Genomic DNA, 25,509 nt, shown 5'->3' with positions numbered 1-25,509 from the left:
CCCTGTCCTAGAGCTTCTCAGCAAAATGGATCTGAGATTTTTTTTTAACACGGGCAAAATAGTTTTTTCCCTAGTTTCATCTTTGGAAGCAGCTGAACCATTTTTGCTGAAACTTCACAGAAAGTTTCAACCTGAGGCAGAGTCCTGGCTTGGGAAATTTCAGCCTGAACAACTGAAGTTTGGCAAAGTTATAAACGACCAAAACCAGGGTCTTTTAATGGCAACCTTACTTATACTTACTTAATCAGTGGTTTTCAAACTTTTTAGGCTGTGTACCCCTTTCCAAATAAAGTAGTCTACCACGCACCCCCGTCTGAGACAGGCAGAGGTGACATGTGGCGGGGGCTGGGTAGCAGGCGGGGTCATGTGCCCCTCCCCCCCTGATTTCTGCCTTTCATTTAGCAACAGCTTCTAGAGGTTTTCCAGTTGTGGGGTGCACCCCCTTAGGAATATTTGGGGAGGCGAGCGGTGACACCAAGCGGCTCAGGCCAGCCCCACACGGCAGGGCTTGGGAAAGGAGTGCCACCTCCACCCCCTGACTCACCTCAGTGGGCCACCCAGTTTGAAAACCTCTGATTCTGAGTTGCACAGCAGAAAGGAAACATACACCAATGTGGCTGCCGTTTTAATTGAAAGGAGATTAAACACTGATTAGATTGCCACGGCATTGTCTGGCATTGTCTACCATTACAGGATTTTTCTTGCGTACACCCTTACAAGAGCTTGCGTACCCCAGTTTGAAAACCACTGGGTGGTGCTGCCAGCTCTGTGTATAACCGGCAGTTAACACTGAGCTGGGGTACCTGAGCCCTGAATTGCCTGGCCCTCACCCCTCGGAGATGTGTGGACTGGACAGGGATTCTTTGTGAGCATTTTCCTGACTCTCCTTTTGGTCTGTAGGACAGAGTGATGCCCATGGAAAGAATCCAGCTGTAGGAACAGAGACCACGGAGCCGAGCAATCCTGATCACGTGGCACTGCGGCAAGATACCCAGCTCAGCAGCAGCAGGTGGCCTTTAGCATTCATAGGGTGTGGGCTGTTGGCCAGCACACTGGGCTGGGAGTCAGGACTCCTGGGTTGTATTCCCAGCTGTGGGAAGGACATGGGGGCTAACAGTTAGAGAAGTGGGGCTGGGAGTGAGAACTGCTCGGGTCTAAACCCTGGCTCTGGGCTGGGACCTGGGTCTAGTGGCCTAGAGAGAGGGGAGGCTGAGAGTTGGGACTCTTGGTTTCTATTCCTGGCTCTTCTCTTGACCTTGAGCTAACCCCTTCCCCTTTCAATGCCTCTGTTTCTCCTCCTACCCCTTGTCTCTTTAGATTTTAAGCTCTTTGGGGCAGGGATTGTCTCTATGTATCTATGTAGTACCTGGCACAATGGGGGCTGATCTTGGTCGGACCATGTACTGCGCTCGGTGCAACGGGGCCCTGATCTCAGTCTGTGCAGTGCCTCACATGATGAGGCCCTGATCTTGGTTAGGGTCTGTGTAGACAGGGCATCTGATACCATGGTGATGGGCCATACCTAAGAACCAGAGTGGACAAAACCATATGAAGAGCTTTCCCAGGATCCACTGCTGTGTGAATTCCCCCCCAGTTCTTGGGCTCATGGGCCCAGAGCTGCATGTGGGGTGCCAGTGGAGTGGGGGGATAGAATGGAGCTTTGCTCTCCCCGTTCTGGTATGGGATGCCTCTGGGACTCAGGGCTGGATCTCCTCAGCTGTTTACTGCTTTTAGCTGCTGTTAGCACTTGGGGCTGGGTGGGGAGTGTAGGGCACCAGCAGGGAGATGCAGAGGCCGGCTCTATTAGGAAGCCCAGCCGACTGAGATGAGGATATGCACAGTTCCAGGCGTTGCTGTGTTGATACAGCCATGGGCCTAGCTTTCAATCACTCTGAGCAAGAGCAGGACAGGAACCAAGATGGTGCCTGTGCCCCCCCTACAACTCGGCGACGGCGTAAACAGAGGGCGCCAAGCGTCCTGGGGAAGGGGGATGATAGATGGGCCCTGTCAGCAGGCATCAGGCGGGGCAGGTTAGACACAGAACAGGGCAGGGACTGGTGGAGGCTGGAGAGGGGAGAATCCAGCCCAAGGCTTGGACGACTCAGAGCAGCCCCCTCGAGGGCTCCCTTCAGTGCCACAGTGCCCCTTAGAGCCCTTTGCAGATACCCTTTCATTAACAACAACCCTCTGTGATCAGGGGTAGACCAGTGTTTTTATCCCTCATAGAAAGATAGCGAACACTGAGGTGCACAGAGGGCCTAAGGAAATACAGTGACCTGGGGCAAAACCCAGGTGGCCTGGTAGTCACCACTAGCCCACACTCTCCTACCACAGCCAGGGATAGAACCCAGGAGTCCTAACTCCAGCCACCCCTGTGCTAAACCACTAGACCCCACTCCCCTGCCAGAACAGTGCAGGACTCAGGAGTTCTGACTCCCAGCCCCCCTGCTCTGACCCCTAGATCCCCTCCCACCCTTGCAGAGGAACAGGACTGTGTCTCTGGGGGCAGGGGCAGAGATGGGGTGCTGGAACAATTTTTATCGTGGGGGCGCTGCTGATGGAAACCCTGTATTTGGTGTTTTGTTATCACCACTTCAAGCCAGGGGGAGTGACAGCACTCCCAGCAGCCCTAGTTCCAGCACCACTGGGCAGACCAATGGGTTGTCAGGGTTCAGCTTTGGGCAGGAGGTCCCCATGGCCCCAAGGGCCATCATTTGGCTAGAGGAAGCTGCTTGTTACCAGATGCCAGCCTCTAATAGCATTGAGCCCAGCACAATGGGTCTCCCTCCCTAATGCCAGTGAGTACTGATGGCCCCAGTCAGGCGTGACATGGACGGGGTGTGTGCGCTAGCCTAGCCTGCATTGTTCTAATGCAATTACAGCCACTGCCATAGAGACGCAGGCAGGCTGTGCTCCCAGCCCGTCCCTGGGGCCCTGCTGCGAGCCTGGAGCACCAGGGAGCGCATGGAATGGCTGGGGAAACATGGGGCCTGTAATTGGCTTCACATCAGTGCAGTCATGGAGCCTGGATGGTTCGTTACCTTGCCTAGAAATACAGGTCGTGCCCACACTGCTTCTCCTGAAAGACTATGGCCAGTGGACGAGCTAGCCAAGAGTAGCATGGTCCAGTGGGTAAGGCACCACATGGGGAGTCAGGACACTTGGGTTCTCTTTCTGCCTCTGCTATTGACCTGCTGTGTGATCTCGGACAAGCCTCTTCCCCTCTCAGTGCCTCTGTTTCCCCTCCCACCCATTGTCTATTTAGCTTATGAGCTCTTGGGGAAGGGACTGTGTCTGTGCAGTGCCTGGTGTGACAGGGCCCTGGTCTCAGACCCAGCTTTGGCTAGGAGCCAGAACTCCTGAGTTTTATTCCTGGCTGTAGGGGGGTAGTTGTGTCTAGTGGTTAGAGCAGGGGACTGGGAGGCCAAGATTCCTGGGTTCTATCCCCAGCTCTGAGAGGGGAGTTGGGTCTTGTGGATTACAGCGGGTGTGGGGCTGGGAGCAGGACTCCTGGGTTCTATCCCTGGGTCTGGGAGAGGAGTGAGCTCTAGCAGCTAGAGAACAGCCCCTTTATGGCTCTGAAGTTCCAGCCCTCCTGTAGTCACTGCTCATCTCCGAATCAGCAGCTTGAGAGTTCGGACGTCTCTCGCTCCTGTCCTCCAGGCTCAGTCCAGTGCTAAACCCTCTTGCTCTGGCTGATGGGGGCGGTGAGCGGGTCAGGAGTATCACAGTCCATGTGGGTACAGGACCTCCCTTGTAGCTGGGAGCACAGAGCAGTCAAGGGACCTGCAATGAGCCCAGCGAGGGATTGGCTCTGTGGGCACGGCCGGGGGACCCAGAGCCTGAGGGTGAGCCCTTGGGTCCTGGGGCAGGGCTATCTACTGCCATGCCCCAAGGACGGATATGGCCTCCTGATTCAGTGGGTGCACTATAGGGCCGAGAGGGCACCAACTGTCCACAGCAGCACCCGTCACCATACACTGCAACCCTAATACTAGCCAGGCGGAGTGGGGGCTGGAGAGTGAGCCCGCCCCGTACTAACCCCACAGCGGCAGGTCCTGTCCTGCAGGGCTGGGCTCTGGGCATTGCGCCTTGGCGCGTTGAATCGCAGCGCCACTCACTCAGATTTGGCCTGGCCGCCTCTCTCTATGTGGGGGAGGGGGCAGCAGGAGGCTGCCTCCATCCAGGGGAAGGATGACCAAGGAGAGACCGTTTGCCTTTGGTGAGTCCCAACGTGGTGGTGGAGTGTGGCCCTGGGGAAGGGACATGGCTGCAGTCCCCATCCCCAGAGCACTGATAGCTCAGGCTGTGTGGGGAGTGGTCAGGGTGAGACCCATTGAGGAGTGGGCTGCCCTGGGTGTCAGGGGGTTGGATTGCACTGGGAGTGTGGGGTCACCCTGCTGGAGGGAGGGGGAAGCATTTCTTGCCAGTCTGAGGCCCTGGGGGTTGATGCCAGATGCAGACTCTCCCCTGGGGTGCTGCTGAGAGTGGGGTCCCCGCTGGGAGGCTCACATTGCTGCCTCTTTGCTTTCAGGTTCTCGGGGGGAGCCTCGGCCATGCTGTAGCTCAGCAGAGGATTTGGCAGACGGAGCCCTGGCCACACAGGTGGGTACACAGCCCCTGGGGGTAGGGACTGGGATGCAAGGCCTTTCCCCTGTAGGGGGCACTGACTCCAATCCAGCCCCAGGGCAGGGGGACTGGTTGGCTGGGGGGTGGGGAACCGGCCAGAGAGGGGTCAGAGGATACTCACGGCTCTCTGGCCCCCCACAGGTGGATGCAGAGACCCTGTGGTAGGCACCATGAGCAGCACCCTATCCCCCACGGACTACGACAGCTTGGAGATCCAGCAGCAGTACAACGACATCAACAACCGGTGGGAGCTGGCCGACGAGGACTGGGACAATGAGAACAGCTCAGCCCGCCTCTTTGAGCGCTCCCGCATCAAGGCGCTGGCAGGTAAGGGGCACCATGTGGAGTGGTGTGGGTGCATCCCCCCTGGCTTGGGCTGAGGGTTGGGTACAGGGGACAGCGCTGGCTCTGCAAGGGGATGTGTGATTCATGGGGCGGCTGTGGTAAGGAATATGGGTGCCAGATGTGGCTCCAGCAGGGAATTTGGAGTGTGGGGACAGTTTGCTCGGGTCTCTGAGATAGGTGAAAGGTCTGAATTCCAGTGGATCCAGGGAGTTGGGTCCAAACAGGGCTCTCTCATGCCCTGCTGCCCCAGGCATGCTGGGGGGCTTTGGACATCCTTGGGGCAGCTGCAGGCCAGGCGTCCAGGGGGCAGACTCCTGTCCCTGGCGTGGAGCTTTCCCCGTGGAGCTACAGGAGATGCCAGCTGGCCTGTGTGTCCATATTCCCCCTCCCCACAAAAGGCAGGGCCCGCCCTGACTTGGACTGCCCTGGGGTGACCCTGCTTGGAGCAGAGAATGGGGTTCTCAGATGTCCCCTCTATTCCACCTCTCCCATTCAACCGGTCCCCAATGCTCCTGTGGAATCCACCCCCACCAAGATCACAGCCACACGCAGGGGCTCCCAGAGTGACCCTGCAATTGGCCACAAGAGAGCAGCACAGGCCTGTGGAGCCAGCGAGCGTCCTGCCTAGCCCAGCCCCGCCCAGCCTCCTGTGCTCAGATACCTTGTAGTGGGAGGTGGAAATCCAGGTGGGGAATTGGGGGCAGCACAGGACATGGGCATTGCAGTGGGGCAGACTGATCCTCCTGAGACTCTGAACTCCAGAGCTCCAACGCTTCTGTCTGTCCATCCATCCCATACACACCCCACTGTCTGCCCCTTCCTGCCTTCCCCCCCTCCCCCCGCAAGCAGCACAAACAAACCAGTCTAACCGCGTTCCAGCCCGATAGCTCCCATAGCAACGCTAGCCTGGCAGCCACCTGACACCAGGGAAGGGCTGGACTAGGCTCCCTCCCTGTCCTGGGGATCCTCCCTCACCAGCCCAGCCCAGCCCCACTGTTCTTCCCTGTCCTGGGGATCCTCCCTCCCCAACCCAGCCCAGCCCCCCTGTCCCTCCCCGTCCTGGGGATCCTCCCCCCAGTGCAGCCCAGTCCCACTGTTCCTCCCCATCCTGGGGATCTTCCCCCCAGCGCAGTCCCACTGTCCCAGGATCCTCCCCCTAATAAAGCCCAGCCCTGCTGTCCCTCACCATCCCTTGGATCCTCCTCTTCCCTCCCCCTGCAGCCCCAGCCCATCTGGACCTGCCATTAGGAGGCAGGGGGCATCAGTACGAAAACTGGGGCTGATAAACCTCCCCTATCCCATCCCACTTGGACACTACAGCCCCAAGGCATAATTCCCTTCCTCCCTGCTCTGGGGGCCTTTGGGATTGAGGGATATTGGGGGAGTCTCCTCCCAGCCCTGCTCCTGCCCAGGTGGCTCTTAGTCACACTGGTTCCTGGGGGGCGGGTGGAAGGGCAGTGGCTGGATCTGATCTTGGTGGACAGCCAAGGCAGGACAGTAAACAGCTCCCCACACGCCCTTCACAGGCCAAACAGATCAATGCTTCAGGAGTAAACAGGGAGCAGGGACAGTGGGGCCCGGGCAGTTCATGGATGGACAAAGTCCAGTTGGCCTGGAGTCAGGGGAGATAATACAGCTAAAGCACATGTGAGTTGTGTGGGGTGGATGATCCCAAGGAGGCTGGGAGCCAGGGGGCACTGGGACAGAAAGGTACTGGGTATGGGGAGGGCAGGAGGAAGGTCAGTGGGATGAGAATCAGGCTGCAAAGCTGAGAGACACAGTGTAGTTTTGTGGGTAAAGCTCTGGGCTTGGAGTCTGGACTCCAGGGGTCTATTCCAGCTCTGGGAGGGGAGTAGGGGCTAGTGTATGGGGGGGGGGCTAGAAGCAGGACTCCTGGGTTCTATCTTGTGCTCTGCCATTGACCTTGGGCAAGTCCTTCCCTCTTGATGCCTTTCCCCTCCTCTCCTTTGTCTGTTTCGATTGTGAGCTCCTGGGACAAAGCCTGTGTCTCAGTGTGAGTCTGTGCAGTGCCCAGAGCAATTGGGTCAGTCTCGGCCGGGGTCTCCTGGAATTACCATCTCACGCACTATCTCCAAACCCGCCAGTTCTGGCTCCATCCCGTACTTGGTCTTGATACCAAAATCTTGATTCTTTCCCAGCAGGAAGCACTGCTGGAATAGCAGGAAAATGGCAGCTGCCAGTGCACTGCTCCTGTAACCAGCCTTCACTGGGAAGGAGCCCTATAGCCGAGCATGGTAGCATAGCTATTGGTATGTGTCCTACAGTTGGGTAAAGAGACTGACTGAGACTCAGGCTCCCGGTGTGCTGTACAGACCCCGACTGAGATTGGGGTCCCCATCATGCTAGGCTCCACACAGACTCAGCCCTTGCCCCAAAGAGCTCACCATCTAAACCCATTCTACAGATGGGGGAACCTGAGGCCCAGAGAGATTCAGTGACAGAGCTAGGAATTGACCACCAGGCCTCCCAAGCAGGAGGTTAGTGGCAGGCATGTGGCAGTGCCATGAGATACCTACTTTCTTGCGAAATCCTGCCTGTGGTAGAAATTTGGTTTGGTGGAGCTCTGGAGTGGGCAACAGGCCCTGCCCAGCGGAGCAGGGTATCTGGGCCGGGCTGGAATGCCAATGGGGGAGACACAGCTAACAGCATGTAATGACATGATACCAGCATGGAGGAGTCACATCTAAGCCCTGGCAGGGGGTCAGGTAGTGAGACAGGGGCTTGCAGTGGGGCACAACATGATGAAGGGCCAGCATCCAGACTGGGGGAGATACGGGAGGATGAAATGCATAGAGATCACCCCGACAGACCTGGTCTTACCCGCTGGGGAGGGGTGGGAGCTCCAGAGCTGGGCCTGCCTGAATCCAGGCGGAACAAAGCCCAGGGCTCTGTACAATAGGGTGTAAATCCTCCGTTGTCAGGGCGATGTGCTGCATGAGCTAATGGGCTTTATCCATGGCTGTGGCTCTAACGGGGGGCTCAGCTGCAGGGGACCCAGCTCAGAGCCTGCCTTCCTCCACCAGTGCAAATACCTTCTCCTGGCCCTGAGTACACACCCCTCCCTTGCAAGGAACGGCTCCTGCTGCCCTGGTGCCCTGTGAGAGACATCCTTGGCAGAGTGCAATGCAAGTCCAAATGCATCCTCTAGGGGTCGGCACAAGGGGACCAGGAGTCAGAATCCTGTTTGAGAGGGGAGGGTAACCCCTAGTCATTGTTTGTATTGCAACCACACCTAGACACCTGCACTGAGATCAGGGCTCCATTGTGTCAGGCTCTGCTCAGATAAACAGTCCTGGCTCCCAGCCCCCATTGCTCTAACCCACCAGACCCCACTCCCTCCCAGAGCTGGCAGTAGAACCCAGGAGTCCTGGCTCCCAGCCTCCCCAGCTCTAACCCACCGGACCCCAGAGTGGGACAGAACCCAGAAGTCCTGGCTCCAGTGTAATGCCCTATGCACTGAATCGCTGCCACCTTTCCATTTGGCATCGCCTTGGCCTGATCCCAGCTCTGGGATTTGTCCGCTCAGGCCTCTAACGCTGGAGCTCTTGCTCCCCTGGGCAGGCTGCCTGCACACTCACACACACACACACCTTTCACAATAGAGCGGCCCAACCTGTTTTTATGTAAATTGCCCAGGACCGCCCTCCCATCCTGGCTGGGAGGAGGGCAGAGCCTCTGCACACTCAGCGCTGAGCTGATTCCCCCACAGCACCTGGGCCCAGCTGTGCCTGCTGGCCTCCACTCCCCTAGGGAGAGATCAGTGCCGTCTCCCCAGGATGTTCCAGCATGAGCCAGGGCAGATGGAGGTGCCCTGTGCCCCTGCATCGCCTGTGCTCTCCCCTGCCGCCTTCATCAATGCTGCGCAGTACTCCAATGTGCTGGAGGGCAGGTTCAAGCAGTTGCAAGGTAAGATTGTGGGGTGCAGCGACCCCTGCAGTCTGGGGTTATGGGATGTTGGGAGCTGCCCAGGGGCCTGGCCAGCTCCCCTGGGGTGGGGCTGATCCAGGGAGGGACTGCAATAGGTAAAAGTTGAGGGGGATCAGGTGCCTTGAAATCTCCCAGCTTTATCCCGCTCAAACGGCTACATCAAGGACCCTGAGCCCTAATCTCCAAGGTGCTGCTGGGAATTAGCTTCCCGCTCCGCAGGGATTTGCAGGGGGGAAAGCGGCTGCATGTTTGAGATTCCTTTGCGCCTGCCCCGTTCTCTGCAGTGATAGCCCCTTGCCCCCATAGGGGTCTCCAGGCCCCCCTCGCTGTTGGGAGTTCTGAGCTGCACTTGCTGCCCCTGTTTTTTCCCCTTTAGATCTGGATTGAGGAGCGCTGGCAGACAGTGACGGCTTGCGCCCCAGTGAGGGCCACACGCTGGGGATAGGGGGAAGAGGCACTGCACCCCAGATCTGACACTGAACTCCAACACTTCCCTACTTGTCACCCCTAAACTCTGTCCAGGCACCTCCTCTCAAACTATCACCCCAAAACTCCATCCATCTTTGTCATCACCCCAAAACTCCACTGACCCCACAATTACCTCAAACTCTGACCTCCTCATCTATCACTGCAGAAGCCTCCACCCAAACTGCACCCCGCCCCCTGAAACCATCACCCCAAACTGAAAACAACCCCCCAAACTCTCATCCCCAAACGTCACTGACTCCACCAGCCTTTCCACTCAATTTCCTCTCCCCGACCCAAAACTGGGGTCTCATATGCCAGCTGATCCCCCCACCCCCAGTCCTTCCCTCTAAATTCCATGCAGGGAAAAGATCCAGGACACTATGTGTGCTGGGGCTGGGGAATTATTCCTTTGCACAAGGGGCCAGTTGCCATGGGCTGGGTTTGGATGCCTGTGTCTGGGAAGGTTATGCAGGAGGGCTGAGGCGTAGCAGGGCTTGGGATGCAGTCTGGGCCTAGAATATGACTTACTCCAGGGGTCTTGTGTTGTATTGGGCCTCAGGGTGTGCTGGAGACTAGGTGCCAGGACTCCTGGGTTCTATCCCAGCTCTGGGAAGGGTGCAGGGTTGAGTGGTGAGAGCTGGGAGCCGGGACTAGATACCTGGCTGTGCTACTGCTCTGCTATGTGACCTTGGTGCCTCAGTTCCCCTTCCTGGTTCCTCAGTTTCCCTTTCTGTAACAGGGACCAGTGGCGCTGCAACCTGAGGCTGTGGGGCTTGGAGCATTCATGTTTCTATAGTGCAGTAGGGCAGAGCTCTCTGGAAATTCATACTTCCTCTATTGCCCATCTGTGGGTCCGGTTCAGAGCAGGGGTGGCTTTGGGATACCACACCCAGGGTTGGCTGTGTTTTATAGAAACCATCCAGATTGAGAAGTGGGAGTTGAAGGGGACCATACATCCAGGTGCTCTGGCGGGGAGCTGCTCAGCCTCAGGAAGGGGATGGAGTGTGTTCCCGGGCACTGTGGCTGCGCTCCCCGATCTGCCCTGCATGGGGCCAGGGGCTGTGGGCCTTGGCAGAGGCAGCAGGACCAGAAATGGGTAAATACCAGGCACACGAGAGGCTGTGTAAATACCACACTGGGATGACAACGTCCCCAAGACCACACTCGGCCCAGTGGGCCTGTGACAGAGCAATGCCAGCCTGCCAGGGTAAAACCTTGGAACTGTCTCTCATCCGAAAACAGCAGCAGAGGGTGGGGAATAGGTCACAGGGCCTTTCTGCTCTAAGGGGCCCAGCTCCAATCCAGCCCCACGGCAGGTGACTGGAGGGCACTAGAAGGGGAAGGGGGCTTTCCCCTTCTAGTGGGCGCTGGCTCTGATCTGGCCAGGTCAATCCTGGTTGCCCCTGTCACTTGCTTATTAATGGTAGGTATGGAATGAGCAGTGTTTGCCGCTGGCCAAGTTCATTGTCCCAAGGAACAAGGACAGCAGCTGGCTGGACTGGGTTTGGCTGTCTGCTGTCTGTGGGGCCTGGGCATCCAGGGTCTGCTGTGAGGGTCTGGGGGCGCATGAGCCCTGTGTTGAGGGAGTGATGATAGGCTGTGGTGGGGAGTCCGTGTCAGGGGTAGCGGTGGGGGAGCAGAGGGATGTGTGGGTGTTGGGCAAGGGGCAGTAGGAGAAAAGCTTTTGGCTTCCTGCCCTGGCCATTCCCTAATTTAATGCCATGTGGGTCACCTTGCCCCCACCTATCTGCATAGCAGGGACAGCAACAGCTGTGTTTCTGGGCAAAGCCCATGGTGCATGGGGCTCAGAGGGTGTTCTACACAAGAGGGGGCAGCAGCTGAAGATGGGGTGGGGATGTCTTGGGGTTTGCTGGTGGGAGCTGGGTGAGAGCTTCTGGATGGGGGGTTCTGGCAGCAGAATGGGATGTCCCTGGTGGATGTGTCTGGATGGGGGAGCCAGTTGAAACATCTGTGGGTGGAGACCCCCAGCAGGTACTGGCAGGGGAGCTGTCAAGAGGGTCAGATGCGGACCTTGATGGTCAGAGTGAGACAGAGCTGGGAGGGAGACAGGGGGGCAAGAGGCAGGGATGATACAGGCCCTGGAGCCTGCAATCCCTGTGGCTTTGTCCCCTCATTGGGATTCAGGCTCCAGACAGACCTTAATCACCCCCGCTCCCCTCCTCAGGGTCCTGCCAGCCCAGACAGGCTGTTGGGGTGAGTACATTGCCCTGTGCAGGCTGCTCCTGGGAGCTGGTGAACCTCTTCTGTTCGTCGGCTCTGCACATGGCCCCGCCTGCGGCCAGGAGATCCCACAGGCTGAGGCTGCAGTCAGCAATGTCAGGGTCAGAGCAGAGGAATGAATGGAGGGAAGGGACTGGTCTCAGGTGCAGAGCTGGGACTAGAACCCAGGAGTACTAGCACCCAGCCCCACTCCGCTAACCAGTCTCGGGTGCTCCCCTCGCACCCTGGCTGTGGATGGGGTGACTCAGTCTGGCGCTTTCCCCCAGAGTGCTTTTCGGAGACTCCCTCCCGCAGCCTCCGGACTGAGACACCTGTTGTTTGGGTAGGTACAGCCTAGATCGCACATGCAAATAGGCTGAGTGTTGTGATCTGCAGTTGGGTGGGGGTGGGAGGGTTCCCTAAACTCCTGGGCTCTCTCCCCAGCTCCGGGAGGGGAGAGGGGGCTCATGGTTATAGTGTGTGTGGGGGGGGAAGCCAGAACTCTTGGGGTGTATTGCTGGCTCTGGGAGGGGAGATGGATCTAGTGGTTATAGATGGGGGGAGGGTTTGTCAGGACTCCTGGATTCTACTGCTGGCTCTGCCCTGACTTACCAGACTGCCATGAGGGCAAGTTCCTCCCCGATCCGTGGCTTGGTTTCCCCTTTGTAATGGAGTGGTTGCTGCGAACCTGCCTGCAGGTAGCATTTCTAAGGTGCTTTCTGTCCTGAGATCTGGTCTCAGACTGTCCCGAAAGGAAAGTTTCCATTCCTCACCCTCCTCCAATTACTGACGCTGCCCTTCCCCCACCCCAGATTACCTCACTGTCAGCCCTGACCCTTCCCAAGGATGTGCTCTCAGACAGGATCCCCCACTCCTCTTCTTAAGGAGTCCAACCAGGCTCCACCCGCACTAGACGCTCTGTTTGCAGGGCAGAGGTTTCCTGATTGCCAGGACCCACCCAGCAGTCTGAACGAGCCCCAGACCAGAAGCCAGCGGGGTAGGGTGGGAACAGCCCAGAGCAGGAGTTCACAGCACTTTGCAGACAAACCCCATAGCAGGAGAAACAGTCACAGAGTGGGGAAGGGGCTCCCCTGAGGCCACCCAGCCAGTCATGGGCAGGGAGTCCAGACTCTTTCCCTGCATGCTCTCACCCACTAGACCCCACTCCTCTCCCAGAGCAGGGGATAGAACCCAGGAGTTCTGGCTCCCAGCTTCCCCCCTCCCTCTTTGCTCTAACTACTAGACCCCATTCCCCTTCCAGAGCCAGGGATACAACCCAGAAGTCCCTCCCCAACAATGCAAAGGGATTCCCTGTAGCCAGCTTCTCTCACACACCCTTAATCTTCACCCCCAATCTCCAGCCAGCCCCCAGAACTGCCCCCACAAACACATCCGCATGAGGCTAGAGCTCAGTGAGGGGAAAGAGCCCTTTAACATGGCAGCATTCAAGGCAACAAACAGAATCACGGCTGGGGATATTCTGCCTCCTGGACATAGACCTCCTATCCCCAAGTGTAAATGGGAGCAGCCCCAGGGTTTCTCTGCCTCCCAGCAGCCTCCTTGGGTCCCCATGCAGTTCCAGGTACCATGGCCCCATGCTTTACACTGGGGCCTGTGGGTGAGGGGCTGGCGGAAGGCAGCTGACACTTGCCCTGTGCTGTGCTTGCCCTAAGAAAAGGTCCCTCCCACTCCACATCCCCCCATTTTCCCTTTTCTGAAGTTTTTCACTGGGAAAACACTGAAAATTAAATGCAAAAAACTCAGTGAATGTGACACTAGGAGGGAGTTCCCGGTGGATTCCCCCGGCTGTCCCCCAAGCCAGGCCAAGTCCAGGGGAAAGTGGGGATGCCCCCACCCTAGGTGGTTGCTGAGCACCTATGTTGGCTGCCAACCGTCACTGCTGTCCTGGGAATGGGAGTGTTCGGCTCCTGGCTTTGAACATCCAGCTTCAAACAGGAGACGCCGGCACCTGCTTCCGGCTTGGGTGTGGGGTGGGTGGGCTCTGACATCTGCCAGAACCTGGGGTAATAAACTGGCGTCCCACAGGCGGGCTCTGCCCACAGTGCCCAGCAAACGGCACAGGATTAACCACTAAGGGGATTCTCAGAGGCAACAGAGAGAGAGACGGGCTTGTGCAGCCGGGGATAGGGCTGAGGGTCAGGATTGTGGGGCATTGGCAGAGCTGGGGGACTGCGAACTGGAACTGAGGGAAATTGGCAGAGCCAGAGGGCTGTGGGTTGGGAGTGAAGGACACAGACAGGGCAGGGAGAGGGGCAGGAACTGGTAGAGGTGGGGGTTGGGGGGCAGGAGATCAGGGTGGGGGTGGGGGCTGGGGTGAGGACCTGCAGTAGATCTGGCCTGTTACACAAGGGCCCTGACAGGAGCAGCTGCTGACAAGTCGGGGCTGGAACCTGCATCCAAACAAATGAGACTGATGAGCCGCCTGAGGGGGGTCTGAGGGTTGCTCAGATGAGGGCAACAACACACTGGGGAGCGCACGTGCACGCACACTCCCCCTTGTCCCCAGAACTGACCCACCAGGATGCACTGCCTCTCGTCCTTGCACAAACACACTCTCCTCTCGCCTCAGCACATGATAACCCCCCCACACACGCCCCTGTGGCCGGTGCAGTCAGTCAGGGCAGGAGGGAGCTGGGCTTGGTTGGGCTGCCCAAGGCTGAGTCCGTGTTTGCTCAGAGCAGCAGCCCTGACAAGGAGTCATCAGACTAAATGGTGGGGGCAGGGGGGAATGTGCATTTCAGGGACAAACAGAGACACATCCCTCCAGAGGGGCTGGGACGCAACAAACCCATCAGTAAACACAGCCAGAGTCAAACAAGGCGTTCTGTCTGGCTGACTGGCTCTGGGAGGAGAGTTGTGTCTAGTAGTTAGAGTAAGGGGGCTGGGAGTCAGGACTCCTGGGTTCTATCCCCAGCTCAGTCACAGACTCCCTGTTTGACCTACCCAGCTCAGTGCCTCAGTTTCCCTGTCTGTGGCTGACCATGCTGCTCCCCAGCCTCTAGTGGTGAATAGCTCAGTTAACATTTGGAGAAGCTTCTAATGATTGCCATTCGCTGGGCTGTCTGAGGGGAGTGGGCTGCCGTGGCCCTGCTCTGTCTGTAGCGGGGAAGTCCCTTCTAGAGCAAGCAAGTCCCTCCCTGTCCTGGTGCCTCGGTGCTCTGTGGGGCTGGGGGCTCCTAGCCTCCATTTCTCCCCCATCCCCAGACACTGGTCAATTGGCACCCACTGCCCACTGAGCCAGGCTGTGCAGAGCCGCTCACAAGTATGGCCTGGCCTCTCCCTGAACTGCACAGTCACTCTGGAGCCCAGCTGGGAGTGGGAGTCCCTGAGATCACCCTGCCATCAGGCTGCCTGCACTCCCAGCTAGGGCAGCTCCTCCCAGATTTCCTGGGCTGCAGCCCTCCCTGGCCTGGACCCACTGAAACACCCAGTATCACATGCAAACAGTAACCCCTACGTCCCCTTCCCAGATCTCTGGTAGATACAAGCAGGACAGGGCCCAGCCTCATGGCACCTGCATTTCCCATTGTTGTTACATGTATGACGGGGCTCAGCCGAGACTGGAGTCCCCACTGGGCTGGGTGCTGCACAGACCTCCCCAACTGCGATCAGGGCCCCCTCGGGCTGGGCGCTGCCCAGACAGTCTCTGTCTCAAATTGCTCACAGTCTAACAGTCAAAGGGCAGGAGGGAAAACAGAGGCACTAAGGGGGGATCTTGGGGTGACTGGGAGCTGGTGTCCCTTAGAGGGGAAAGTTGCCCTGTCCTGTCTCCCTCAGCCGATTCAAGGTGAAGGTAAATCCGGTTGTGCCTGGTGTGGGATTCCTGCAGGGAGCTCTGGCTCAGCCCGGTTCCCTCGCCATCTCCCAGGCTTACGTCAGGGCTGGAAGAACAGATAGTATTGTGCCATCCCCGGGCTCCTGCCAGGACGACCCACCCAGCCGGGGCTGTGGATAAACAGGAGCCTTGGGAATAAGCATGCGGTTAGGGAGCGGAGTTACTCACAGGGCGGGGGAACCCCCAGGGTCTGTCAGCTGAGGAGGGGCTCAGGGCGCTTCTCCCAGACGCCTCTCATGGCACCTGGGGCTGGGAAGCTGTCAGCTACACCCTGCACTGTGCTGCAGGGAGCGGACTGGGGCTCAGCAGGAGGCGCTCTCCCCTGGCAGACAGTACTGACCCCATGCCCCTGTGCCACCTGCCCCTTAGAATCAGACCTACTCATCCCCTGCTGGTTTCTCCCTCCCTAGCCCCAATGTTATTACAGGGGAGGAAGAAGGCATGTGTTGTGGTGGTGCTTGTTATTGTAGGGTCTTCTGTGAGCAGATTGCTGGGCAAACTGGTTTGTTATTGTATTGTATCTTGGGAGAACTGGGGCACAGACCTGTTTGTTATTGTAGGGTCCCTTGAGGGTGCAGGGGCTGCACAGGCTGTTTATTTATTGTAGGGTCTCTTTGGGTCATGGGGGCTGGGCAGATCAGTTTGTTATTATAGTGTCTTTGGAGAAATGGGGATGTTCAGGCTAGTTTGTTATTGTAGGGTCTCTTGGGGCACTAGAGCTGAGTAGGGTGGATTGTTATTGTAGGGTCTCCCAGGAACTTGGGACTGCAGGTGCTGTTTTATTACTGTAGGGTAGAGCTGACTGGTGTGAGCTGGGTGGGGAAGGAGGCAGTGGGGCCTGGGATCCAGTACTGAATTGTGGGGGGAGTGGAAGCATTGAATGTTAGGGGGCTGGGCTGGGATTGGATCCAGAATTGTAGGCATTGGTTGGGTCAATCCTGGTTTGGGGAGCCCCCCACTCCGGTAGTGGCATGTTCTGTGGAGAGGAGGATTGGGGATAGACACCAGGGTGCCTGTTTCTGAGGTGCCCACCAGTGGCTGCTTCTCTTGCAGATGAGCGCGAGGCCGTGCAGAAGAAAACCTTCACCAAATGGGTGAACTCTCACCTGGCACGTGTGACCTGCCGCATCGCAGACCTGTACAATGACCTGCGCGATGGGCGCATGCTTATCCGCCTACTGGAGGTGCTGTCGGGTGAGCAGCTGGTGAGTGTGGGGCTGGGGGACAGGGCACCTGGGAGCAGTGCCATGGGATATTTGGGCTCCGTCATCTCTGCTTGAGGCTTCTTATACCAGTGGGGTTAGGGCCCAATTTGGATCTTAATTACCTCAGGGAGCATCTGGAGTCACCTCACTAGGCCCCACTCCCCTTCCAGAGCAAGGACTGAACCCAGAGTCCTGACCCCCGGCCTGTCTGCTCTGACCCACTACCCTCATCTGCAAGAGAACTGGCCATCGGAGGGGCACCTCAGAAACGGGCAGCCATGGTGCCTATCCCCAATCCTGCTCCCCCATAGAACATGCCACTACAGGGGGGGCTCCCCAAGCCAGGATTGACCCAACTGACGCCTACAATTCTGAAGCCAGGAGTCCTGGCTCCCAGCCTCCTCCATACCCACTCTAGCCCACTGGACCCCACTTCTCTCCCAGAGCTGGTGTAGAACTCAGGAGTTTTGACTCCTAGCCCCCCTCTGCTGTAACCACTAAACCCTGCTCCCTCTCTAGTTGTCCCCACCTATGCGCAAACTTGATCCCAATAGCACCCGCAGCTCCCTGTGCCTGGCTCACTAGTCCATGCTGTGTCTCCCGCTGTCAGGCTGGGCTTCTCCTGTGACTCATGCCCTGGCTGCCCTCTGAGCTCAGCACCTGCTCCCAGCATGCAGTGCAGCTCCTTGCCTACATGCCAGGTGCTGGGCTGGGTGGGGCAGTCTGGCTGCATGCCCAGCCCTGCTCTGGTGGTTTTTCTGGTTCTCGGGCAGGTCAGGTGCTGGAGCCACCTGGCTGTGTCTGTCTGAGCTGCCCCTGGCCCGCCATCCTGTCTTCAAGGGGCCAATCACTCCCTGCGGCCCTGCCCTCGCTGCCACAGGTGCTGCAGTCCAGGTCTGCTCTGCTTTGGAGCCCTGGCTTCCTGGCACCAGGGAGATGGCTCCCGCAGCACCCAGCCCCAGGGGAGGGCGAGGGCAGCCAGAATCATGGGGAGGGCAGGCATGGAAATTCCATGCTGAAGGGTGGACTCCAGTATGTCCCAGGGTGTAGGGCACTGGGCTGGGAGCCAGGACTCCTGGTTTCCTTTGACAGCTCTGGGAGGGGAGTGGGGTGTAGTGTCTAGAACAGTGGGCTGGGAGCCAGGATTCCTAGCTTCTATTCCTGGCTCTGGGAAGGGCAGTGTCTAGGGACTCCAACCAAGATCACCACCCCATTGTGCTGGGCGCTGCCCAGACAGAGTGAGACATGGTCTGGGCCCTGAAGAACTCAATCTGAATAGAGGTGGGAGGAAAAACAGAGGCACCGAGAGGGGAAAGGACTTGCCCAACATCAGAGGCAGAGTGGGAAATAGAACCCAGGAATCCTGGCTCCCAGTGCAGCGTGTTAAGTGGTGGTCAGTGCCCCATGCTGTGCTCAGTTATCCCAGCTCCCCCCAGTGTCAGGCTCCTGTGCCAACCCCTGCGGCAACTTCAGCTTCTCCCCTGTGTTGGGGACCAAGAGCAGACTCTTCCCAGGACTGGGGTGAGCTGCCTCGTCAGTCTCAGAGCTGTAAGGGCCTTGGGCCAAGACTCCAGCATGCTCCGGCCAGTGCGGGTGACCCGTTAAACCGGCTTCCCAGCTAGAGCTAGCTGGTGCATCCAGCCCAGCACCTGGATCGTTGCCTGCTGCGAGCAGCGTGGATGCTGAACCGACAGAGAGGAATGCAGGTCAGGGAAGGGGGTCCTGGTAGAGGGGGAGTCAGGCAGTGTGGGGCAAGCAGGCCGGTAGGGGATTGAGGTGGGATCCTGGGAGCAGGGAAGCAGGCAGCATGGGGAGTGCAGGCTGGACGGTGGTTGGTGCAGGATCCCAGTAGTGGAAGAGGATGGTATGTGGAGCGCAATCGGGGCGGGAGAAGGAATACTGAGGAGGGGTGTTGGCAGCAGGGGAGGTGGGCAGCATGGGGATCCCCTTCCTTATGCTCTCACCTTCCAGCCCAAGCCCACCAAAGGGCGAATGCGGATCCACTGTCTGGAGAACGTAGACAAGGCCCTGCAGTTCCTCAAGGAGCAGAAGGTACATCTGGAGAACATGGGCTCCCATGACATCGTCGATGGCAACCACCGCCTCACACTGGGCCTTATCTGGACCATCATCCTCCGCTTCCAGGTACCTGGAGGAGCTCAGTCTCCGCCCTGGCTGGCACCCCTCTGTGGGGCCCCCTGCCACCCCTTTCCCCACTCTGGACCTGAATCCTTCTATCCCTCTGCAGTCTCAGAGTCCCCCACCCTCTCCCCCTCATGGAGAGCCAACCCTGTCGAGAATTGGTGACAACAGAACAATTGTCCCTGCTGGCGTAGCGGAGTGGTCATACCCCTAATGGCTGCAGGCCACTGCCCTATGGCTGCCTGTGTTATGCCAGTACTCGAGTGGCTGCTTGGGGAACACTTGGATCCCTGGTTCAAATTGCCCAGGGGGAAAGAGCCCCCTCCCTCCCCCCATCCAATCATGTGATGTTAGAAAGAATGAGCCAGGGAGCATGGAGCCTTCTCTCCATGGCCCGGGAGGCCTGGTGCTGGTGGGACTAACCTGGAGCTGCCTATGTATCTACCCCCCAGATCCAGGATATCAGTGTAGAGACTGAGGATAACAAGGAGAAGAAATCGGCCAAGGATGCCTTGCTGCTCTGGTGCCAGATGAAGACGGCAGGGTAAGGGGTAAAGAGTAGCTATCTGGGGATAGAATATTAGGTCTTTCCTGTCTAGGGGGCGTTGGTTCTGATGCAGCCCCATGGTGAGGGGACTGACTGGCTTGGGGGTGTCGGGAATGGGACATGGGGTCTTTCCCCTGTAGGGGGCTCCAGCTCCACCCCCCTCACCACTCTGTCTGTACGTTACAGGTACCAGAACGTCAACGTTCACAATTTCACCACCAGCTGGAGGGATGGCCTGGCCTTCAATGCGATCGTCCACAAGCACAGGTCAGTATGGACCACGTCTGGGTGCAAAGAGGATACCAGGATCTCAGGGACCCGTGGCATGCTGCCACTGTCCTCGAGCATTGGCTTAGGGTGGGGCATTAGGATGGGGTTGATGGGGATCAGTGAGACATGGGGAAGTGTTGGTGGAGCCCCCAGGCTGGCAATCACAGTATACCCTTTGGCACCCCCTGCAGGCCGGACCTTATAGATATTGACACGCTGAAGAAATGCAATGCCCACTACAACCTGCAGAATGCGTTTAACGTAGCGGAGAAGGAACTGGGGCTGACCAAGCTTTTGGATCCTGAAGGTGGGTGTTAAGCTGTGCGGGCCTAGAGAATGAGGGCTGGGGTGAGCCGGGGTCTCAGTCCAATTGATCCATTCTTGGTATGGGGGAAAATGCCCTTCTCATATGCGTTCATCCAGGTTGGAGGTCGGGGCCTGAACCCCATCCCTAAATATGTGGAGGGAGAAGTTTGTGATTGGGTAATGCTGCTGTGGAAACACTGTTAGAAGAGGAACAGGCAGGCATGGCAGCCACCCACTGAATAGGAAATCCAGGCTCCTCTCCCATCCTGCCCCCGTGCTGCTGAAAGCAGAGGGGTCTTTTCCCATGGTACAGTGCATTTTGGGAAAATCCAGACCACTTTCCCATTTTGCACTCATATACACGAAGGGGGAGGTTCATGGCTGGATGTAGGGGCTCCATGACATCACTGGGTTAATCCCCACCCACTGAACAGAAATTACCCATGATTCCCATTTACCCCCACACCAGGGCATATGGGTGTTAGTTGCCAGGAAGTGCCTGGTGCTGATGTGCCCTCCCTCCCAGTGAGAAGGCAACGGGAGATGGGGCTCTCTCCCTGACACGCATGGCTCTCTCCCCCCAGATGTCAACGTGGACCAGCCGGATGAGAAGTCTATCATCACATACGTGGCCACCTACTACCACTACTTCTCCAAAATGAAAGCATTGGCTGTGGAGGGAAAGCGCATTGGAAAGGTACTAAGGGCAGAAACAGAGTGCAGTGGGTGCTGTCACTGCATGGAGTGTGCTAGGTGGGTGGATTGGGAGGGTGAGTGGATTGGGTTGGATGGATTAGAATCAGTGGGGTTCTCAAACTTTTGTACTCAAACTATTTTTATATTTAATTGTATTATAAATGCTGAAGGTGAAGCGGGGTTTGGGGGTGGAGGCTGACAACTCGTGACCCCCACATAATAACCTCACGACCCCTGAGGGGTCATGACCCCCAGTTTGAGAACCCTTGCATTAGATGAATGGATTGGGAGGATGAGTTGATGGGATAAATGGATGGATGGAGTGGGAGGAAGCGTTGATGGGGTGGATGGATGGAGTGGGAGAAAGGGTTGATGGGGTGGATGGATGGAGTGGGAGAAAGCGTTGATGGGGAGGATGGATGGATGGAGTGAGAGAAAGGGTTGATGGGGTGGATGGATGGATGGAGTGGGAGAAAGCGTTGATGGGATGGATGGAATGATGGAGTGGCAGAAAGTGTTGATGGGGTGGATGGATGGATGGATGGATGGATGGAGTGGGAGAAAGAGTTGATGGGGTGGATGGATGGATGGAGTGGGAGAAACGGTTGATGGGATGTGGGGAGTGGGAGAAAGGGTTGATGGGGTGGATGGATGGATGGATGGAGTGGGAGAAAGGGTTGATGGGGAGGATAGATGGATGGATGGATGGAGTTGTAGAAAGGGTTGATGGGATGGCTGTATGGAATGGGAAAAAGAGTTGATGGGGTGGATGGATGGAGTAGGAGAAAGGGTTGAAGGGAAGAATGGATGGATGGAGTGGGAGAAAGGGTTGATGGGGTGGATGGATGGATGGAGTTGTAGAAAGGGTTGATGGGGTGGATGGATGGATGGAGTTGTAGAAAGGGTTGATGTGATGGATGTATGGAGTGGGAGAAAGGGTTTATGGGGTGGATGGATGGAGGGAGTGGGAGAAAGCGTTGACGGGATGGCTGGATGGAGTGGGAGAAAGGGTTTATGGGGTGGAGGGAGTGGGAGAAAGGGTTGTGTTACTGAATGTTAAATTCTGAGTCCCTGGTGAGCATTGGCTCTTATGGAGCCCAAGGATGGGCTACTGGGGCCTCTTGCATACTTGAGGCTCCCATCCATCTTGTAGGGGGCTGTCAGCCAGCAGGCTTGACCCATGCTGGCCTAGTGGTGAGTGACTCCTGCCCTCCTTTCCCCTCCCCTCCCGTCCAGGTGCTGGACTACGCCATTGAGGCTGACAAGCTGATCGAGAAGTACGAGACACTGGCTTCTGACCTGCTGCAGTGGATCGAGCAGACCATCCTGACACTGAACGACCGCAAGCTGGCCAACTCCCTGAGTGGGGTACAGAACCAGCTGCAGGCTTTCAACACCTACCGCACTGTTGAGAAACCCCCAAAGTGAGTCCCTTACCCACCTCTGAGTTGGCCCTGGGCCACAACTTGGCAGCCCTGGCACAGCTAACGGTACAGGGAACCCCCAGGACTGCATTAAGCATCTGGCCTGGTGCACTCTGAGAGATCTGTGCCGCTCTGCTATTCTGCCCCACCTCTGGCATGAGCAGAGGATTGTGGGTGTTTTTCCCAGGGCACAATGCACTCTGGGATGCCTTGCTACAGACAGACTGGCTAAGCTGGTTACTCAGCTGCCACCTACACAGCATGGGAAGAGTGCTCACATCATGTCCAGCTACCCACTCCGGCACCACCCTCACAGGTGTGCGCCATGCTGTGTGTGACCAGGGAGCCTACCCCATTCCAGCTTGTGGGAGAGGGGCCTTGAATGAGCCGATCACTTCCCAATCTTGGTGTGTTCCAGTGCCCTGGCACTGCCCGTTCGCTGGTTCACGGGGGTGGGGAATGGCACCTGGGGCCTTGCCCCTCTAGGGGGCGTTGACTCCACTCCAACCCCAGGGTGGAGGGACTGACTCAGGTTCCCTCCCAGTCCGCATGGGGACTAAAGCATGTGAGGGTCTCCAGCCTGTCTGGGGAGTTAGAGCAGAAGAATGGGGCTGGGGACGGTAGCAGTGTGTGGGGTTCTCCATCAGAGTACGTAAAAGGTTGAAACAAGGAGGAGGGAGGCAACCTTGGAGGACAGGACAAGAAGCAGTGGGCTTAAATTGCAGCAAGAACGGCTTAGCTTGTACATTAGGAAAAAAATTCCTGTTGAGGAAGTTAAGCACTGAAACAAATTGCCTAGGGAGGTTGTGCAATCTCCATCACTGGAGGCCTTTAAGAGCAGGTTAGACAAACACCTGTCAGGGATGGTCTAGTTATTACTCAGTCCTGCTTGGAGTGCAGGGGACTGGACTAGATGACCTAGTGAGGTCCCTGATTGGGGAGCCTCTGGCATAACATGAGCACCCCCTGGTGGCAGATTGAAGAGAACCACAGGGAGGGAAGTGATGTGGATGTGTGTTCTGGGTTCAGGTCCTACTGCTCCTGCTCCTGCCCCCTGGGCTCTGACGGCTCCTGCTCCCCTGCCCAGGTTCTGTGACCAGCCCGCCTGGCCCAGTTCCCAGGCTCTGAGACACTCCCACCCCCACCCCACCCCTGGCGCTCTGTTTGATTCTTTACCATATCCCTACCCCTCAGGTTCACAGAGAAGGGGAACCTGGAGGTGCTGCTTTTCACCATCCAGAGCAAGATGCGCGCCAACAACCAGAAGGTGTATATACCGCGCGAGGGCAAGCTGATCTCCGACATCAACAAGGTGAGACAGCAGGGGGCAGGGCAGGGGCTCAGTAGGGCATGCTTTTCCCTTACAGCCAGTGCTAGTCCCCCTCCTCCAACTCAGTGCTGGAGGGCTTTGCTTCTGGAGGTGTCATCTTTTGGATGTGATAGAAAACATCTCAGCACCAGGCGAGGATCCCTGAACAAACAGCCCCCGCGTTCCATCCCAGAGGCAGCTGTGTCTTAGCGCCAGCTGAGGGATCCCTGTACAAACAGCCCCCATGTCCCATCTCAGAGGTGGCTGCATCTCAGTGTCAGGAGAGGGATCCCTAGGAGATGGTCATTGGTGTTGTCATTAATTATTGGCCTGTGTTAGATGTCAACTCCCTGCTGTAATTAACCCCCTCCCCCCTGCAGGCCTGGGAGCGGCTGGAGAAGGCGGAGCATGAGCGGGAGCTGGCACTGCGCAACGAGCTGATCCGCCAGGAAAAGCTGGAGCAGCTGGCGGCTCGATTTGACCGCAAGGCAGCCATGCGGGAGACGTGGCTGAGTGAGAACCAGCGCCTGGTGTCCCAGGTGAGTCCCAAACCCCCAAGCAATGTGATTAGAACCCAGGACTCCTGACTTCCATCCCCCACCCAACAGACTATACCCCACTACCCTCCAGAGCTGGGGATAGAACCAGGAGTCCTGGTCCCAGCCCAGTACTCTCTCCAGTAGACCACACTACATTTCCAGGCGGCTGGCTCCGTGGCCTGTGGGTGGGAGGAGCTGTGCAGTGACCCCTCGGTCAGCCCTGCCCCAGCATGATGCCTGCCCTCCCCCGCAGGATAACTTTGGCGTGGACATCTCGGCGGTGGAGGCGGCGGTGCGGAAGCATGAGGCCATTGAGACAGACATCGTGGCCTACAGTGAGCGGGTGCAGGCCGTGAATGCTGTGGCCACCGAGCTGGAGGCGGAGCGCTACCACGACATCAAGCGCGTGCTGGCCCGCAAGAACAATGTGGTGCGGCTGTGGGACTACCTGCGGGAGCTGGTGGCCTCACGCCGTGAGCGCCTGCTCCTCAACCTGGACCTGCAGAAGATGTTCCAGGATCTGGCTTACCTCATGGACTGGATGGAGGAGATGAAGGTATGGGGGGGCATTGGGGCTGGGAGCAGCCTGCCCAGCCTGGGCCGCCACCATTTGCCACCACCAGGGGGCCCAGATGTCTGGGGTAGGTGTTCCAGGTGTTGCTCTCTGCCAGCCCCACCCCCAGGAGCTCCAGCAGGGGGAGGCGGAGTGGCCGTCTGATCTTCTTCTTGGAAAGGATAAGGGGATAAAGCTGGGAGCACTGCCAGCTCAGACACCCCAGAGGGGCTGGGGTGCATGGGGGTCAGTGGGGCAGATGGCTTTGAATGCCTGCAATGGAGGGGAGGAAGCAGGGGATAGGGGTGCCGTGGAGCAGAGGGGAGTTCAGAAGCCCTGGGTGCTGTATCCTGTGCTGCAGGGGGCAGGGAGCTGGGACTGTGTCCACATGCCCCAGTGCAGCCTGCTGCTGTGTCTGTCCCCTTGGCTGGGGCGGAGTGGGGGGGGTGCCTGGCTCCGTCTGTAGGCATGCCCCTCCCCTGGCAGGGCCAAGGTATGGGCAGGGCTGGTGGGTGGAGTTGGTGGGGCTCCCCATGCAGTCAGCAGCCGCCCATCCCTCCGCAGGGCCGCCTGCAGTCCCAGGACTTTGGGAAGCACCTGCACGGTGTGGAAGACCTGCTGCAGATCCATGCGCTGGTGGAGGCCGACATCGCCGTGCAGGCCGAGCGCATCAAGGCTGTTGGCACTGCTGCACAGAGGTTTGCCACCCCTGGAGAAGGTAACTGCTCCACTCACACCACAGCCGGCCCTCACCCTCCGTGTTCAGCTTCGCTGCATCCCAGGCCCCTACCTCATCCCCGCCCTTCCATGTCCCAGCCCATTCTATGCTTGCTCCTCCATGTGCCAGTCTTTGCCATGCCCCAGCCCCCACATCCCAGCCCTCAAGAGAACAGCTCAGAGCCCAGCAGGGCTCTGGCAGAGGGTCCACAGCTGAGTTGGGGTTGCCGCATCTGCCCGTATCTGAAGCCACCCTGCCAGCTTCTCACCCCTCTGCTTCTCTGTGGAGGTTCCCTGCCTGGTGTGAGCCCTGCTCTGTGCCTAGCCCTGACTCT

General features: G+C 58.0%; 1 protein-coding gene across 6 annotated transcripts in view; it reads left to right on the top strand.

Annotated features, from left to right (window-relative positions):
• The window catches only part of SPTBN2 (spectrin beta, non-erythrocytic 2), a 56,333-nt gene that overhangs the window by 11,819 nt on the left and 19,005 nt on the right, over positions 1 to 25,509 (top strand). For 2 of the 6 annotated variants that reach the window (XM_024100240.3, XM_024100241.3), the window contains exons 2-15: positions 901 to 1,009; positions 4,535 to 4,605; positions 4,771 to 4,956; positions 16,520 to 16,671; positions 18,643 to 18,816; positions 19,266 to 19,357; positions 19,547 to 19,627; positions 19,822 to 19,937; positions 20,521 to 20,633; positions 21,869 to 22,056; positions 23,251 to 23,368; positions 23,746 to 23,904; positions 24,158 to 24,460; positions 25,022 to 25,175. In XM_024100240.3, the coding sequence (XP_023956008.2) occupies positions 4,800 to 4,956; positions 16,520 to 16,671; positions 18,643 to 18,816; positions 19,266 to 19,357; positions 19,547 to 19,627; positions 19,822 to 19,937; positions 20,521 to 20,633; positions 21,869 to 22,056; positions 23,251 to 23,368; positions 23,746 to 23,904; positions 24,158 to 24,460; positions 25,022 to 25,175 (1,807 nt within the window). In that variant the 5' untranslated portion in view covers positions 901 to 1,009; positions 4,535 to 4,605; positions 4,771 to 4,799. Of the gene's footprint in view, positions 1 to 900; positions 1,010 to 4,534; positions 4,606 to 4,770; positions 4,957 to 5,092; positions 5,095 to 8,627; positions 8,902 to 16,519; positions 16,672 to 18,642; positions 18,817 to 19,265; positions 19,358 to 19,546; positions 19,628 to 19,821; positions 19,938 to 20,520; positions 20,634 to 21,868; positions 22,057 to 23,250; positions 23,369 to 23,745; positions 23,905 to 24,157; positions 24,461 to 25,021; positions 25,176 to 25,509 lie in introns of those variants that run through there. The other 4 variants (XM_005307969.5, XM_008179710.4, XM_024100242.3 and 1 more) reach the window with 3 other exon arrangements.

The sequence above is a fragment of the Chrysemys picta genome, chromosome 7, assembly GCF_011386835.1.
Source record: "Chrysemys picta bellii isolate R12L10 chromosome 7, ASM1138683v2, whole genome shotgun sequence".
In the NCBI taxonomy this organism is placed as follows: domain Eukaryota; kingdom Metazoa; phylum Chordata; order Testudines; family Emydidae; genus Chrysemys; species Chrysemys picta.
The sequence above is the reverse complement of the archived record's forward strand: the minus strand, read 5'-3'. Positions and strand labels throughout refer to the sequence as shown.